The sequence below is a fragment of the Dysidea avara genome, chromosome 9 (assembly GCF_963678975.1).
Source record: "Dysidea avara chromosome 9, odDysAvar1.4, whole genome shotgun sequence".
NCBI classification, from domain to species: domain Eukaryota; kingdom Metazoa; phylum Porifera; class Demospongiae; order Dictyoceratida; family Dysideidae; genus Dysidea; species Dysidea avara.
Window position 1 is genome coordinate 14,844,005 of NC_089280.1, and position 17,409 is coordinate 14,861,413.

Consider the following 17,409-nt stretch of genomic DNA (forward strand, 5'->3'; position numbering starts at 1 on the left):
TCATTAGTGACAGTCAAATTGTTGTACAAATGAGCAATGCCATTAACACCTAAATCCTTCCAGAATTTCTTGTGCTCTTCTGGGATGCCCATATTAATTAAGCCAATAGCAGCTGCTGGTTTGCAACAAAATTCATACTTTGCTATACCTATCATAAGCTCAGCTATATTCTTTGGAGTTGGCAATAACACGACAACCCAAGCGAGAGAGAATCGAGATAAGTTCACTCTCAAGAGTTTCAGGAAACTTGCTTTCTATCTCACTGTATGTCAAGGCTGACTGGAGTTTTCTTTGCTCGTTACTACTAACATAGTCCAATAATGCATCTAGCAAAACATTATGTGGCAAATTTAGGCATGCACCAAGAAGAATGCCAATTAGTGATGGCATGGCAATGTGTGCTGGCAGATACCCACTAGCTAAATATCCATGAGAAATTACCTTTCCTATAACAGGTAAGATAGCCATGTCTGTCTGAGGATGAATAAGTGGCACTACGACATTAGCTCCATCACACAGCAAACTGTACGCCTTCTCCCAAAAAGCAGAAAACGTTTCACGTGTAACTCCACCCACGTCTATGGCCAGTTCATCTTCAAATTGGATGAATGTGGGAAATTCCATGACCATTCCTTCTTCTTTGTACATCTTGATCACATCTTCAAAAATTGTAAATCTGTTTACAATATGCTTTTGCCTGGGACTTGCTTTTATAATCGACATGTATGCCAATCGTTTCTCTTCAAAATATACAATAAACCAGTGGTCAAGGTCAGTATAAGCTTCAGCAACTCACCTTCAACCACTTCTTCATCGCTGGACCTTTCTACATTTATACTATCATCAGTGGAAACCAGAATCACAATCTACAGAGTGCAAAAAATATTAATACACTTAACTGCTTTAGGTACAGCATTACTGTATATACTTGTTAAAATTTCAGCATAGGTATAGCTGATGTTGTGCACTGAAGGAATTTGATGTGTGTTCATAGATAACCTGTGCAGCTGTACCATTTCTGGAGTTGGCACAGTGGAGGTCACTGGAGGTCATTCATCTTTTGATCTCAAAACAAAATTTTGAACTAATTTAACATTGACAACACAGGTTGAATAACCACCACACATAAACCACATGTTTTGTGCAACTAATTGTAACAATTGTGACCATCTCAGCAAAAACCTGACTTGTTCGCACAATTTCCAAAACATTTTTCAGCGTTATCTGCAGTATCCAAGGAATGGATCACCAAAGTGGTGAGTAGTTTTGGAATTATAATGCTAGACAGTAAGAAAAGCAAGATAATCGATTTGTACAGCAACTATACTGAAAATAAACTACAGGCGCTTACATTCACAGCCATAACTTCCGTTTGCATTAGTCTACAACATTGAAATTTGACTTAAAATGTTCACCATGAATTAGCAAATCAACCAAGGTATGGTGTTAGCCCAGCAGTCACTTACCAATATGGGCATGAAAGTAGTTTAATTGACAAAAGATGACAATCTTCCCATATTGTAAACAAACACATGTGACATGCATTCTGTTGGGGCTACAGAAACAAAACAAAGATTTTCGAACTCTACATGAGCAGGCAAATAAGATGGTATATAGTTTTAATCGATTTGAGTCTTCCTTCTCTGCCCAATTAAAACTTGCATATTTTTTCTTTGTAGCATGCGTTAATTTTATGATTTTTTAAAATTTTCGATTTTCTTAATACACATGCTGTGCAAACAAGTCGGGTATTTGTTGAGTCAGTCACAATTGGGACTTGCCATAAAATAAGTGCAGGGGCATATTTAGGGGGGTTTCCTGGGGTTCCGGAAACCCCTCTGAAATTTTTAACTTGTAGGCTTGCAGCGGGGACATCAGTTTGGCAACACAGAATAAATGGGAACATGGTATAGCTTACATTGATTACATTGTAACAGGAAACTTACATTGATTCCTCAAAAGTGGATTAAAGAAGAACAAGGATGTGAATTGAAAAACCGTTTTAAAGATCAAGGTACTCTAATAGAACAGTCAGATGTATTCTAATAGAACAGTCAAAACTAAAAACATTCATAACGGAATGCAATCTTATAATGGGTGTTAAAGAACAATATCAATAACTTGAAAATTTAAAGAATGTGATTTAGTAAATAAATCTTGAGTTTTTTATTTTAATTGGAGGATTTGGATATGTAGCTTGATCACTACAACACCTGACCAGCTATAGCTAAACAATACTTGACATTTATAAGACATAAAGGGAATTTAAAAACTACTCGTGAAACCATGAATCTAGTAACTTTTGAAGCATTTTAGTGTTCAAAATGAGTCAGCGGGAAACCCCCCTTGGAAAAATCCTGGATATTCCCCTGAAGTGGATATAACATACAAGTTACCATACACGTACCTGGTTATGGGACTGTACTGAAGTATTATGGCCACTTCATTAGAGTCAACTAGTGCTCTAGAATCAACTGGAGGCTAAATAATTTGTTAAATAAGTTATACAAAAATACAGGTGTATACGTACACACCTCCAAAAGTAGACTCAGAAAATCATCTAGACTGTTATCTTCATTGTCCATACTTTGAACAATCAGCAAAGTGTCTTGTATAGGGTAGTCTGCTGCTTGCTCATTGCCATCTTTTAAGGGCATTTCACTTCTCAAAGCTGATATAAATAATGTAAATGGGAAGTGTGTCTCCCTTGAAAACACATACTGGTAAACCTCCTGTAATTGTAAACACAATATATTAGCTGTTGTATATGTCACACAATTGCTCTAACCTGAACAGAACTGTCTTTGGAGAAAACAAACCTGATTGTATCACCAGATGTCAATTTGAATGCTACAGGTAGCCCAGTATGTTCTGTGGCTTCATGACAACTGTCAAACTTTTTAGCAAAGTCATTTTGCATTTGGTCAATTTGCTACATATATAAGATATAAATGCACATTATAAGTAATGTAGAACCTCATTTTGCATAGCTTCATTTTTCTTTTCCTCCTCCTGAAAAGAGCAATGTATTATAACCACACAGCAAAGTCAAGAGATAATGGAGATCATGAAGGCTCTCACATGTACTCTGCTAATAAACACCGATACTGATATTGCTGAAATTAAACTGATAAACCGATTTCCAATTATTTACCAATTAATCAGTTCATCACTACCCAAATGCTTCCAATGAATTGTCATGAATTTTAATTAGTGGAATTTTTCTGTTAGCTGACTAACTAATGTACTCAGACAAACGTAACTTGACAACAGCTAAGGCTACCACCTTGGTTGTTTCATGGCTAGACATCACTTCAACCAGACAGGTGCCTTTTGGTCCACATTTTCTGTAGTAGCTTGACTGATGCAGAGTTGAACACAGCACAATATGAAGCATAATTGACCCTTCACTTCTCAGTGATTGATCTATGGGGCAGGCATTCAGACACAATTGTGACCAGATTATACAAAACCAATCCAATCAGAGAGGCTAAATCAATGAATAGCTACACCAGCATACTGGCCCTCAGCATTATTCAAACTACTTGAGGCTGGTTTTAACAGATGTCTTTTCTGGGTGGTAAGGCAAGCTTGAATAGCAGTTTCTGGTCTTGTGATGGACCTGGCGTCACGAGTATCAGTCGTGCAGAGGCGGATGGCCTCATATAGTTGGCTAAAGATTTGTGACAGCTTCAGCAAAAACCTGAGTTGTTCGTACAAGTATGTGTATTGAGAAAAATGAAATTTTAAATAACTCGTAAAACTACACATTGCATGCATGCTACACATGCATTTACACAAATCATGTAGTTATATACCTCATTGCGTGTTTCAATGACATTTAATACATCTATTCTTCTTCTTTCAGATGCCTTCTTTTCTTCCTCCTGCCAATTCAGAGGAGCACTACTTAACTGACAGAATTTTTAGCTTGTATATGATTGTAATGTATATGTATATTATACGTAAAATCTCCATATCTTTACAAAATCTATTACCATTGCCTGATCAGCCGCCAGGGCTTCTTCATATACCCTGTCTTGTTCTTCATGTAAACATCTCCACTGGTACAGATCAATTTCTTCTTCATGTGCTCTGTCTTGTTCATCATATAAATATCTTAATTGGTACACACCCATTTCTTCTTCAGCTGTACTGTCATCAGGCACTTCAACAATAGCTCCTAGATTTTCACAAATGAATTGTTCTCTGCAGCCGTCTCCTTTGCATTAACATCTTTTGTACCGTCCAATGTGTCATCTGAAGATTCATATCCCTGCTATACAATAATTGTACATGATAACTATAATAAAAGCACTCTAAGGAGATTTTTATCATGGAAAAGCTATATGCTGTATAGCTGTTTTTTTTTTGAGGGGAAAGTATTCTGCATGATTGCCACCTTCAAAAATTTTGAATGGAAATTTTTTGCTTCTAAAGGTGCATTAATGTTTAAACAATGCCATATTTGATCAATCTGTGAATTCAAGGGGGAAATATTTGTGGTAGCTGACTATCAGTGAATTTGCAAAAAAAAATTTCCCTTGAAAAACCTGCTATATATACTTCATACAGATCTAGAAGATTATGTACTAGTTAAAGCACCACCAGTTGAAGCACCACAGCGAGTGCAATATGGTAAAAATAGCATGAGGGCGTGGGTGAGATACTTATACACCTCAAGGTGAAGCTGAGTGCTGTATTAGCCTTGAGACAAATGCCAGAGAATTTCCCAATTATTTTTGTAGTATGCATTTTTAACCAATGTATTTCAAAGTGGTTTTTCTCAAAAACAGGATTATGCAAACTAGTCGGATTTTCGCCAGCGGATCACATATAATAATTCCTTCTAGCTGAAGAGTGATTTTGTGAATCATACTGGCAAGGTATCATGTTGGAACAAAAATATTTTGTACTTAAAAATAGAGTCAGTCGGGCCCGAGAAACAAAAGATTAGCTACTCCAAAAGATTTAGCAAGGCCTTCCAGTATCTGAGATTTTTTAATGATGAAAAATTCTCTATAAATTCCCCAATGGAAGCCTGGCACAAAATCACAATGTGTGCTTAACTTGTGATAATCCTGTCATCCAAACTCCTATCAACATAAAACTTGTCCATACGCTGATCATTGTGAAAATCTTAGCTTCATCTTGTGCGTTACGTTTTGTGTTGTTTTGTGTTCAGAACACTTTAAAACTTGACACCTCCACTTCCCTATTACCTTTATGAGTAGCTAACTTTTAATCCTTTTACCTATTTGAGATAGCTACTTGCCTATGGGTATACACTAATAGGTGAAACATTATTTGGTCACCACAAAGCATGCAATTCAAAGGTCACTGAGATTCAACAAACCCTACAGTTACTCCCATGACATGTACAATCACATTGATATCAACTCATCAGTGACGTAACTAGAACCAGACGGACACCAGGGCCTAGTGCAATCAGTGGCGTAGCTAACCGGAAGGTGATGGGGTGACACCCCCCCACAGAACATGTAAAGTCATGATTGTACAAAACAGCTAATGACCCAATGATGGGCTAGCCAACATATGGTGTAGTATTACCTAACTATATCATATCCAAGCTTTATTACAAATTACTATCTATGTAAGTATAATGTAACCACCACAGATCGAGCCTCATCTCACTCTCACGTGTCTCAACTGTACTCCAACATATTCGTCCATGATCAAGTAGAGCTATACATCACTGGCAGTATACAATTACTTGTTCTAATGCGTTATAGCTATTTACAATAGACACTCCGGGCCACATTGATTTCGTCCACTTAATTTAGTGAATTACCACTTCAGATTGACTCCTTCTTAATTATCTCTTTCCGAGTAATCCCCTCTACTTTAATATATAGCAGACCAACTCTCTCAACAATTCATCACCTCGTAGTGCAGTTTATCTCAAGCCTCAATTGTAGGTCAACCGCCTTTGTTTAAATGCACTATCACGTGAGTAAGCTAGTCTAAAAATAGAACAATAATTAGTGTGAGTAACTTGTAATATTTTCGTTAAGTTTACTTGTTATTTCAAGCATGCCTTTTGTTGACTGTTGCATCACACGTTTGCTAAATGGAGTGAGTGGAAGTGTTGAAATGAATAGCACTGAAGAAGCTGGCCATTTAGCACGACTGTTACCATGTGGTAGGACACACTTGTTTACATGGTCTCAATGCCACAGCCTAATTTATGCACATGAAATTTAATTTAAGGGGCATGGTAGTTGTGCCTTGAATTTTTGATACATCACCCACGGTCCGTGACAGTTGGCCAAGCCTATCTTGGCGTCGCAGTATACAAAATGTCTGTTTTCAATCTAATAATTTGCTGACACCCGGGCCCTACCCGGGTTTAGGTATGCCACTGCAACTCATCACAATGTTATATTACATATTTATTATGCACAGTGGCGGATCTAGGAATTTTCAGAGGGGGTTTCAGGTTCAGGAAGTTTTCAAGAACTGTGATACCACTTAGCTATAGTCCAGCTCAGTGGCATATAGCTACATAGATCTATAGTGAATCATAAAAATCACTCCAAAACATTGTTTCATAGTTGATCCAGGCCTTTGCAGAAAGCTTTGAAGCAAAACAGCACTAAAACTATAATTATTTTTAGAGGTGCTTAATACGCTTCAACGCCGAAATGCCATATTTAGTGATTTCAAAGGTAAAAGTATGAAATTTGGCCAGTAGAAAAGGTCCCAATGTGACACACTATGCATAACTGTTGGTGACTTTATCACTCACACGAATCGTAAATTAATTAGGGGCGCACGCACTTTTTGGTGGGGGTTTCAGCTGAAACCATTGCAACCCCCCTGTATCCGCCACTGATGTATGTGGCTCAACAATGATGCAATGAAGGAGTTTTGGGTATCAAAATACTCACATGCAAGCTTTGAGAATCCAAAAAATTTTTCAGGGGGCATGCTCCAACTTGGCATGCTTACACATGCTGCTAAGCATAGCTATGCAATCCCAAATCAACTTTGACTTTGATCTGACATAATGTCAGATCAATGAACACTAGTTATAATCCTCTCTGGATACAACCGCTATTATGAAAACAATATCTTCACATATCCATCAGATTCTACCACCACGATAGCAGGTCTAATTATGGGGATCTTCAGTGGAGAAAAAATGTACATTTTCAGGTTTAGGCCACATAAATTTAATGATTAGATTCTCGTCACCGCCCGCACCAAGTTTTGTGAGACAAATAAATTATTTTTAAGCGGTAAATCTCACGTGTTGCTCACGTGCATAAATATTTTTTTTGTTCAATGGTGTTGGTTGTTGTGCTTATAAGATCTGGCAGCCGTGTTTGAAAAGATGGTTTGGCTGTCAGGTGGCAGAACAAGGTACTTTGCTGGATTTGTTCAATGATTTTTCTGCTGGAAAGATCGATAATTCCTTTCCGCTTTCTGACACATTTTCGACTGCATCGATTGAGTGTGAAATCGGCCGCGATAAGAGAGTAACAGAATTTGTGCGCATTTCCTTAGATGTTTCAGTGGGGGAAGCAGTGTCTACTCTCGGCAATTATATTGAATACAATGTTCGCGCTCAAGAAGATTTATCGCCTTCGCTTCCAGTATCTGTTTTACCGAATGCGTTTACAATACTTATGCAAGGAGCAAGAAACAGAACTGTCCTCCCAGACAAGTGGAACAATACCAATGCCAAGTTCAAATTGAAGAATGATATTATTGACTGGCTTGCCAAGAATGAACTGGGGTGGGAAGTGGAATCAGCTAAGAGGGTTGGTCAGATGTTTGTCAATACGCTTGGTGATGCTCTATGGTATATAGATGGAAATGCCAAGACCTTGAGAGATCGATCATTAGGAATTCCAACACAGCTAGAGCAATTTCAGGGCTATAAGGAGCCAGAAAAACATAAGCACAGAATGACTACTGTTGATTCAATGAAAGCAGACAGCCTCCTGACCCACTCTACGGCTCTATTCAATTTGACGGCATCATCTTACATGAAACTCAACCGCTGGAAATCAGTTCGAGAGATGTTACTTCGTCTTGCAGATAATCTTCGAAAGTATTCTTCATATCTGAACACTCACACAAAAGCACATCAGTCAACAAAAGAAATTGCCAGTGATACTGATGAAATTAACATACTTGTAGCCACAGACATTCCAACAAGCTGTAACAGCCAATATCACCATCTTCACCAAGCTTTGAAAGAGAGTATGGAATTCAAAGCAGTCTTTATTAATGATTATGCACCACCAGATGCTAAAAAAAGGTATCATTACCTCAAACAATTATCTGTTCCATGTAAAAGTGTCAAGTACACCTATACAGGTTGTAAAAATCATTTACATTTTCTTTGGAAAGTTGACGATGATTCATCAGAAAGTGAAATATTGAGTAAAAGCTTGAAAATTCGTGATGAGCTAAAATCATCACTCCCTGTGTATCACTCAAAAGCAGCAAAGCGTGAATTTGTTCATTTGTTTGGAAAATTAACTATGATTAAACCAGCCATCTTAAGGGAAATCTATCATCGCCTTACAGGAGGTTACTCAGGTAGTACTAATCTAGCAGAGAAAGAAGTTGATCAACGAATAGCTCAATTTATTGAACATGAGGATCCTAACCTAGTTTGGGATCTACGCATCAACAATAAAGGTCGACCTGAACAATTCTCAGTATTTCTTGAGTTCTGCCAGAAGCATATTGACAGCCAAATAGAGACAGCGGTGGATGATAGCCGCCATGATGCTGTGGCGGATGGTAGTGTCATAACCCATCTGGCCAGTGCAATGAGTGTTGGTGACTTCCATGAGCAAGTAACAAAAGCTTGCCCCGAAGGAACTCCAATCCCCTGTATTCAGTGGCTTCGTCTGCAATTTTGGCCAAGAAGACCAAATTGTGGTTTTGCTAAGCACCAAAAAGGTCGCCTACCAATCAAATTCATGATACAGGCACAACAATTCCGAAAAGCTCATATTGATTCCCATTACGCCTCTGCACTCTCTCGGTATCTGAGGGAATTTGCTGTCTGTTATCGAAGTCATTGTACAATGGTAAGTATGGACGACAAACATACAGTTAAAGTTGGGGAACCTGATTATCCTGTGGCAGGGGCAGAAAGAGGCAAACAGGTTCTTGTTTCTTTGACTAAGAAGTTAGTTGTGGCAGATCATGATTTCACAAAATTTTCACTTACACCAAGTGTCAGTTTCCTCATTTCTATTCCAGAGAGCATTACGCAATCTTTTTATTCCGGAAAAGTGTTTGTTGGTCTCAAAGAAAACTGTTTCCAGCCATCATCACCATGACTGAACTGAAAGGTATACTGAATGCTGTTGACAACACTCACCCACTGTTGTTACTTTATACTGATGGTGGTCCTGATCACAGACTAACTTATGTCTCTGTGCAAATTTCTCTGATCTGTATCTTTCTGGCCCTTGACTTGGATTTCCTTTGCGCTGTCCGTACCCCCCCCCCCCCCCCCCCCATCACAGTTGGAAAAATCCTGCTGAATGTATTATGTCTATTTTAAACATTGGTCTCCAGTCAGTCAGGGTAATGAGGCAGAAAACACAGTCATGTGAAGATCAGTTAAAAAATTGCAACAGCTTAGCTTCTATCCGCAAATTGGAACTCAGTACTCCATGTTTAGCCAAGGAGGTGATAGATGCAGTAACTCCAACCAAGATTCTACTACAGGATATTTTTACTCGTTTGCACCTCAAAGATCACAAATTTGAAACATTTGAAGCAGCTTCTAAAAGTGAGATTGAAGAATTGTGGAAATACATCCTAACAGTTGATAATACCATTACACCAGAAACAACTACGAAAGATAAGATGAGCTCAGTAGAGAAATATCATGATTTTTTGAAGCAACATTGTAAGGTGCGTCATTATATGTTTAGCGTGAAAAAATGTAACAGGCCATCATGCATATGTAAGCCTCCGAGATTGCCAATGGAGGTATTTGTCAACCTCCACCACCTGCCAGATCCTATACCTGATGGTGACCACTACAAGGATTTCGATCAGCTGTATGGAAAGGGGGAAACCACTGAAGAGCACAGACCATCATTGAAAGAACCAGGGAAACAAGTAGTGGTATTCCGTATACCCCAACCGCACAATTTTCCAAAAACGTTGACCGTCTCATTCAATGCCACGAATGCGACAAGTGGAGATTGATCTATAGCAAGAAAGCTTTAAACGCAGCAGAGAAGAAAGAAGTTGAAAAAATACTAGAAGACATCCAATATTCATGTGGTAGTGGCCTGCAAAATATTGAACATGACGATTCCTCAGTTCTCCACAAAATATTTACTAGATTAAATCTGTCGTGCTTATCTCCAATTGAGATTCCTTATTACACCAACAACAAGACAGAGCCTTTGTGTTTCTACTGCGGTAGTGAAGATATCGATTCTTCCAAGGATTTCTGTGACTGTTATCCTATGTGTAATCAGTGCATAGCCAGTAAAAGACCTCCTGTATTGAAGAGGAAACGAGCAGTATCTGCAGGTGGTCCCAGTGGTTCCGGTGGTCCAAGTAGTAAAAGGCACAAAAGTTAACAGTCTTATAGAACCTTGTATGTGTTATTCTTCATAAAAATGTATTTGGATTAAATTAAACACTAATTAGTCTGACAAAAATTTAATTTTGTAAAAAAAATTTTTTTTAAATAAATTATAAATACCCGCCCGTCGCATTAAGAACAGGAAGTCAGGTTGATGATAATCTAATAAATAATTTTATGTGGCCTTAAAGAACTGTGCATGCCAAAGTAGCCAAAATGAACTGTATATTTCTGAGATCAGCAACCAATACTCTCTATCTATTATGCTAAAATTTTAAAATCGGGCTGAAATGTCTAATTTAGTTGAAGTGCCCTTAATATAGGCTTAGATCCCTACTTCATTTTTAAATTAACAATATACAATAGTGGCTTACCGTTGAGCTGCTTGCTCCAGGTTGATGCTCTTTACAAAGATGCAATTCAGCACCATCAGAAATACTAGCAGAGGCAGCTGTTGTTACTTCAATCAGTTGGCCACCCCATTTCGTGCTCTCCATTTGTAAATAAAACTTCGGATCAGCTGTTGTGCAATCACTACTGGATCCCTCATGACAGTATATTACATCGCTAAACGCTTCCTGGGCCAAATTGAGCAGGCTAATTTGCACAGCATTTTCCGAATTTGGCAACACTACTGGTCTTTTTCGACCCTTGTAAACAACTAAAACTTCTCGCACATTGGACATGGTGAAGCCACGTTGTCGAGTTAATCACGCATGCGTAAAAGTTATAACTAAGAACGTGACGTTCTAAACACGTAATTTTGAAACAGATGGCGTGCTATACGCGCGAGAAGGTATACGTAGGTGATCGGACTGATCGAATGAAAGGATGTGTGGATGAAGACCTTTGTGCTGTTCCATGGTTACCAGGAGCCCCATTCGTACGTTAGTATGAGAGGCAGGACACCAGGCTTACCGGGGAGCTAGAAAAAGGGTAAGCAAGTTCCCTCTCGTAAATGTGCATGATATATACCTGTAGTCAGATACCAAGCTGAAGGTGCCATGGTATAGAAGGGATTGTTATTTATAAGGCCACTCCAAGGTGAACTGTAGTCACAGTAGCTAGAACGTTTAGGCTAGCTACAGGGTGGGGATTCCCTAAAATATCAGACTCCTTTAAAACTGTGACAACTATTTTTATTATTAACCATCAAATTGTGATGAACAAGGTGTATACAAAATAAAAGCAAGTGGATCCTCGGACAACATGCGACCACACAACTGACCGGGAATTGGGTCAGCACATGGGCATGACAAGGAAAAGAAAGACCATTTACACGCACAAAAATTAATTACAAAACAGATTTAATAAATTTAAAAGCAGTCCAGTTATTATCAAGTCTACCAGTTGGGCACTGGAGGGTTTGCACAGAAGGCAGAGCCTGTACGAGGTGCTTACCACTAGTCCAGGGAACCTAACCAAAAATTGTTGAGTTTAGTATCCTAAAGTAAAGCGGGACAAATGCTGAATAAACTACACTGTTTAGGCCACTCCAAATTGATTTCCTGTTTCTCGTCCTGGCTAAACAAACTTTGCCATGCGGGCAAGCGGAAAATTCCATTATTCCATTATACTAACTACTACCCTTGTACATAGTTACAGACTGTTTTTTCATGTCTGCTACATAGCTACAAGGTGGACAATTCATGTCAACATGGATAAAGTTGCTAGTAAATTAGTCCGATTAACCATCATGCTTACCTGCTTCGTGTTTATGATAAGAATCCGGACTAAAACAATCACGTGGTACACAGAATACGTCAATTTACGGAATAATGGAATTTTCTGCCTTGGCTAAAATACCATGCGGGTGGAGGACGAGAAACAGGAAATCAATTTGGAGTGGCCTTAAAATGGCACACAAAACTATCAAAAATATTAATGCCCTCAAATGTACAAACTGTCTCGGCTAGTGATAGTTGGGATGCGGCAGGATAAGCTGACTCGAAGTGACATGTGCTCACACCTTGTATTCTAATTGAACCATACTACAACTACAATTACAGCACACCATATTGCCTAAATACAAATACTAATTACACTAAATCTGTCAGTCCTTGACATCCTCCAGGGCCGGCGAAAGTAACATCTTTGACCATTCAGCTATGTTTTGCCTGGCCTTAGTAGCTGAGCTCCTTGTAGGATGAGACTCCCGAGTGGAGTTGTCTGTAAGTACATCACTGGTGGCTGTAGTCTTGGTGGATTTCTCAGTTTCAGCTACTTCATTGGTCGACAACACCTCCAAGGGGTAGAGCTTTGCAATGGGTCTGTTTGTTGTTCCTCCGCTATACCTGATGTTTGCTGCTCTAGTATAGCCATCTGCTCCTTGTATTAGTTGCTCTACTACTGCCATCTTCCACTTGGTTCTGGGAATGTCATCGTGTACAAGGAAGATGTCTCCAACCTTGATGGACTGTTCATTGTGTCCAGTTGTCCTGTGCTGTTCTCGGAGGGATGTCAAATATTCTTGTTTCCAACGATGTTGAAAGTGTCGTAGTGTTTGTGTGTTCCAAGTAACTCTGGTACATAGAGTGGCTCCAGTGGTTTCACTGTAACTAGGATCATTAATTTCACTATCATCCTTTGACTGATACGGTAAGGGTACAAGTCGACGTCCATACAGGAGATGTGCAGGAGTGAGTGGCTCAGGATCACTAACATCTGAGGAAACAGGACGATCATTAAGTACTGCTTCGATTTCAGTAACTATAGTTTATAGGCCAGTAAGTGAGATGACTGTCCTCCCAAGCACTTTCTTTAAAGTCATCTTGGTAAGATCAATAAGGCGCTCCCAGAACCCCCCCATACCAGGGGGCTCTCTTTGGTATAAACTTCCATGTGGTGCCTCTATTCCTTAATGTGTCTTGGACCATTGTAGAGTTCATCAGCTGTTCTATCTCACTTGCAGCTGACAGAAAGGTGGAGGCGTTGTCAGAAATCATAGTGGCTGGAAGGGACCTACGACTTACAAATCTGCAAAAGGCCTGCAGGAAACTCTCTTCTGTCAGGTCACTAACCACTTCTAAGTGAACAGCTCTCGTGTTAGCACAAATAAATAGGCAGATGTAAGCCTTTTCTTCTCCGATTCTGTTCCACACATACAGGGCCCCCGTTATGCTGAAGGGTGGAGGAAGCTGTGTTCACGACTTAGGTAGTGGTGGAGGATCTGGTATTGAATAGGGCTTCCCACATGCCTTCTTACAGGTTACACAGGTTCTAAGGACACTCCTAACACGTCTGCGTATTAACATAATCCAGTAACTCTGCCTCAGTGCAGTTACAGTTCGGTTTACTCCACCATAGATAATAGACACCCCATACTGGATTGGAAACTTCTAAGCGCCACCTAATCTATCTGCGCTTCGCACCCCTTATACTGTACACAGTACCGGGAGTATATTTTATAAGAACATGTTTCGCTTACTGGTGAGTAGTAAACCTACCGCTATGGAATATAAGGTTTGGCCTATTCATAGTGGGCGTACTGATGTGTATTAGCTAGAAGTTTGACAAGTGTGAAAGGTTGATACTTGACTAAACTGGAGCGAATATACCATGAAACACATACCAGTACACGTAGCATTAGTTAGTAATAAACATCAGCCTTAAACCAAACTTGTTCACCCCGCCATTTTCACAAACATGTTCAAATACTTTTTATACGGAAAGCGCCTATACCAGTAGTAGGCCAATCGCCACCCAAGAAACAATCTACTAAACTTACTAGTTAAAGCAACCGAGCTGTATCCAGACAGTAAAACAGAATCTTCGAATGAAAAAGAGCGTTTGAAAACTTCAGGCGCGAAACACAGATAGAACAGTAGTTTTGTATGGGCACTATACATGTGCTTCCAATCCAGGTAGGGGTGTCTATTATCTATGACTCCACCATGTAGTTGAGTAACGTGAGTGGCCAATACAAACGAGGTTGTCAGTGGATGTCATGTTGGCAGCAAATACGGGAACTTAGTGGATTTGTCAACAGGCGCGTTATGTATTCGTCCACTGTAGCGGAGGTAGCCCCCGTCATCAAGAAATAGTTGTAATCGTCGTACTAGTGGTGGGCGCTTCTTGTTACATGAATCAGATTTCAAGTGTTGAATTTCTCTGGGAAATTCTTGCTGCTGACAGTTGAATATCCACTTGAATTTAGCTGTATTCAATTCTTGCACACTCAGTGGTCCTGTTTGCTTGGTTGTGGAATCTCTCAGGTTAGTGATAAATCTCAATACATAGCCAGTGATACGTAACAATTTAGTTAAAGTGCTGTACCTGGAAATATCAATGATGTTGTGGATGCCAATGAGTGGTTCTGTGAGATTCACTAGTACAGGTTCGTCAAGTTCCATGCTGTCAGTTTGCAGATGTAATGCTAAGGCCGATGGATTCCACTGTGGCCACTTGGACTCATCTGTTAGCCAAGATGGGCCGTTGGTCCAAAGTGAAGTTGACAACACTGCACTGTTTGTTCCCCTAGTTAAAAGATCAGCAGGGTTGTCTCCCGTTGGGCAGTAATGCCACAGGTTAGTTGGAAATGTTTGATTGATTTCTAGTACTCGATGTGTAACAAATTGTTTCAGCTCCTTTTCACTATGGATCCAATGAAGTACAACCTGGCTATCTGACCACAGATGTACTGAAAGGTTGTAGTGATTACTGAGTAAGTCAAGGACGAACTTTCCCAATCTTGTTGCAATGAGGGCTGCCATCAACTCAAGTTGAGGAAGAGTAAGTGGTTTGATTGGGGCTACTCTGGTTTTGGCAATAACAAATGATGAGGTATTGTTTTCACATATGTAGACTACTGCCCCATAGGCTTTCGTGCTCGCGTCTGCAAAAATGTGAAGGTGATGTGTGGTATGATTGTCCCCTTCACTTTCCCCAGGAAAGTAGCGTCTCATCACGGTGGCTGTCGTGACATTCTGAAGGTCCATTGCAATGTCTCTCCACTTATCTGTCATCTGCTTGTCAAGCAGTTCATCCCATTCGATAGATTGTTGCCATAACTCTTGCATGAACAATTTGGTGCGGATGGTTACAGGGGAGAGGATTCCAAGTGGATCATACACTCTGGCAGAATCTTGCTGAATACTTTGCATGTTTAGTGATAACAGAATTGTTGATTGAATCAAGGGACTTAGGGATAAAACATATTCTGTCCTAAGTGGTGTTCCAATGTAATCCTACCATTTGGTTACCATCAATAATTTTGTTGCTCTTTGCAATGGCTTGTAGCTGCTGGCTGTTGGATGCCCAGCTCCTAAGGTTAAAGTTGGCATCAGACATGATCTTTCTTGCTTCATTAAAATATTGGATGGCTGATTCTTCAGTAGGAGATCCTGATATCACATTGTCAACGTACAAGTTCTGCTGCATGTCATGCGAAACCTTGGAATTGTATTTGCTGAGGTGGAGACGTAGAGTTGCGCCAAGCATGAAGGGAGAGCTAGCCGATCCAAAAAAGTACTACCTTAAATCGATAAGTTTCTAGTTTACTCTCGGCATCTTCTGGGTTCGATAACCAAAGAAAACGAGTGAAGTCTTGGTCTCTGGTATCCAGCTTGACATGCAGGAAAGCCTTCTCGATATCGGTTGACAATGCGAACTTGTGAGTGCAAAACCGTAGTAGTATGCAACATAGGTCATTAACCAAGGATGGTCCAATCTCCAAACAATCATTAAAACTAGTGATATAATCTACAGCTACAGTCATAGACTATCCTGATGGGCGTTGTCGTGTAGTCCTTGCTCACATGATGATGAGGAATGTAGTGCACTGGACCAGTAGTGGGTGGAGAATCAATTTTCTGAATAAAGCCTCTTCTCTCTTGGTCCTTGATAATGCGGTTGTATATTTGCAAAAGGTCAGGTGTTTTGATAAGACAACGTGCCAGTGCTCTTGTTCTGCGTTCCTAAACCTTGAAATTAGTTGGCAAGGGAGCATGATCATTCTTCCATGGGAACTTTACAACATAAGAGCCACTGTCGTCTTCAACAATTGACTTCAGATACTCATCTGTAAACTTATCCCGTGTTTGTAGCAAAGCTGGGAGTGTTCCAGTAGATTCAATGGTCCAAAACTTCTCTATGCTTTGTTCTGTATTAGGACTGATATTTATATGAAATGTGCTGATAACCTCATGTCCATGGTTTAAAGTGTGTAGTGGGCCAGACAAGAGATATCCTAGCTTCGATTCTATAGCAGTGGGACCATTACCCCTTATAACGTGATCCCCGACAATTTTCCAGAAGTGGTCCACACCAGATTTCAAATGGTTTGTCTCCAGGTATAGGATGCGCCAAGGTCAAGTTGTGTAAATAGGGAAGCCTGTTTAATTCAGCATGTGAAGCAGTTTGAAGTGGTGCTGCGATCCTTGGTACGATTAACACTGATAGTGGTATCAATTCTCCTGTCTTAGCTACTACCGTAATGGAGGCCACACTCAAACTCTGCGGGGTCATACTATCAGCCCCAAAGGGTGCTAAGGTGATACTCTCTTGTTGTGATGGGTTTAACTGTAATGCATCAGCAAGCTGTTGTGAAATAAAAGAACATTGAGCCCCTTCATCGAACAAAATATTGGCAATAGCACTAGTCTTATCAGACATTACTTCAGTCACAGCTGTTTTCAACAAACAAACAGAACCACATGGATTAAATAATACTGATGATTGTGGATTATAAGCCAACGTTGTAGTGAATGGTGTGGTTTCTTTGGAAGTCTGGGTTGTGTTGGACACCTGAGATGTGGTGACTGGGGATGTGGTTGTCTGTTTGGTTTCTGCCACAACAGCTCTTGCCTGTT

General features: G+C 39.8%; 1 protein-coding gene across 3 annotated transcripts; it reads right to left on the reverse strand.

Moving 5' to 3' along the window:
• Positions 1 to 34: 34 nt before the first annotated feature.
• On the reverse strand, positions 35 to 11,307 carry LOC136266014 (uncharacterized). Of its 3 annotated transcripts, none has more exons than XM_066060969.1 (9): positions 10,975 to 11,307; positions 3,999 to 4,276; positions 3,819 to 3,887; positions 2,977 to 3,012; positions 2,789 to 2,932; positions 2,535 to 2,732; positions 2,408 to 2,481; positions 797 to 866; positions 35 to 740 (listed from the first exon to the last, which is right to left on the reverse strand). In XM_066060969.1, the coding sequence occupies exons 2-8, from the start codon at positions 4,137 to 4,139 to the stop codon at positions 860 to 862; spliced, it is 669 nt and encodes a 222-aa protein (XP_065917041.1). In that variant the 5' UTR covers positions 4,140 to 4,276; positions 10,975 to 11,307; the 3' UTR covers positions 35 to 740; positions 797 to 859. The 3 variants fall into 3 exon arrangements, with proteins under 3 accessions (XP_065917041.1, XP_065917042.1, XP_065917040.1); XM_066060970.1 differs by having other exon boundaries at positions 35 to 743; positions 803 to 866; positions 3,999 to 4,279; XM_066060968.1 differs by having other exon boundaries at positions 3,999 to 4,279.
• Positions 11,308 to 17,409: the final 6,102 nt, after the last annotated feature.

Excerpts from the sequence above, each read along its gene's own strand:
- LOC136266014 (XM_066060969.1), bottom strand. The coding sequence starts at position 4,139 with ATGGGTGTGTACCAATTAAGATATTTATATGATGAACAAGACAGAGCA. Across the intron at positions 2,733-2,788 it reads CCAAAGACAGTTCTGTTCAG|GAGGTTTACCAGTATGTGTT; the intron begins GTTAGAGCAATT and ends TTACAATTACAG. Across the intron at positions 2,482-2,534 it reads TTCTGAGTCTACTTTTGGAG|CCTCCAGTTGATTCTAGAGC; the intron begins GTGTGTACGTAT and ends CAAATTATTTAG.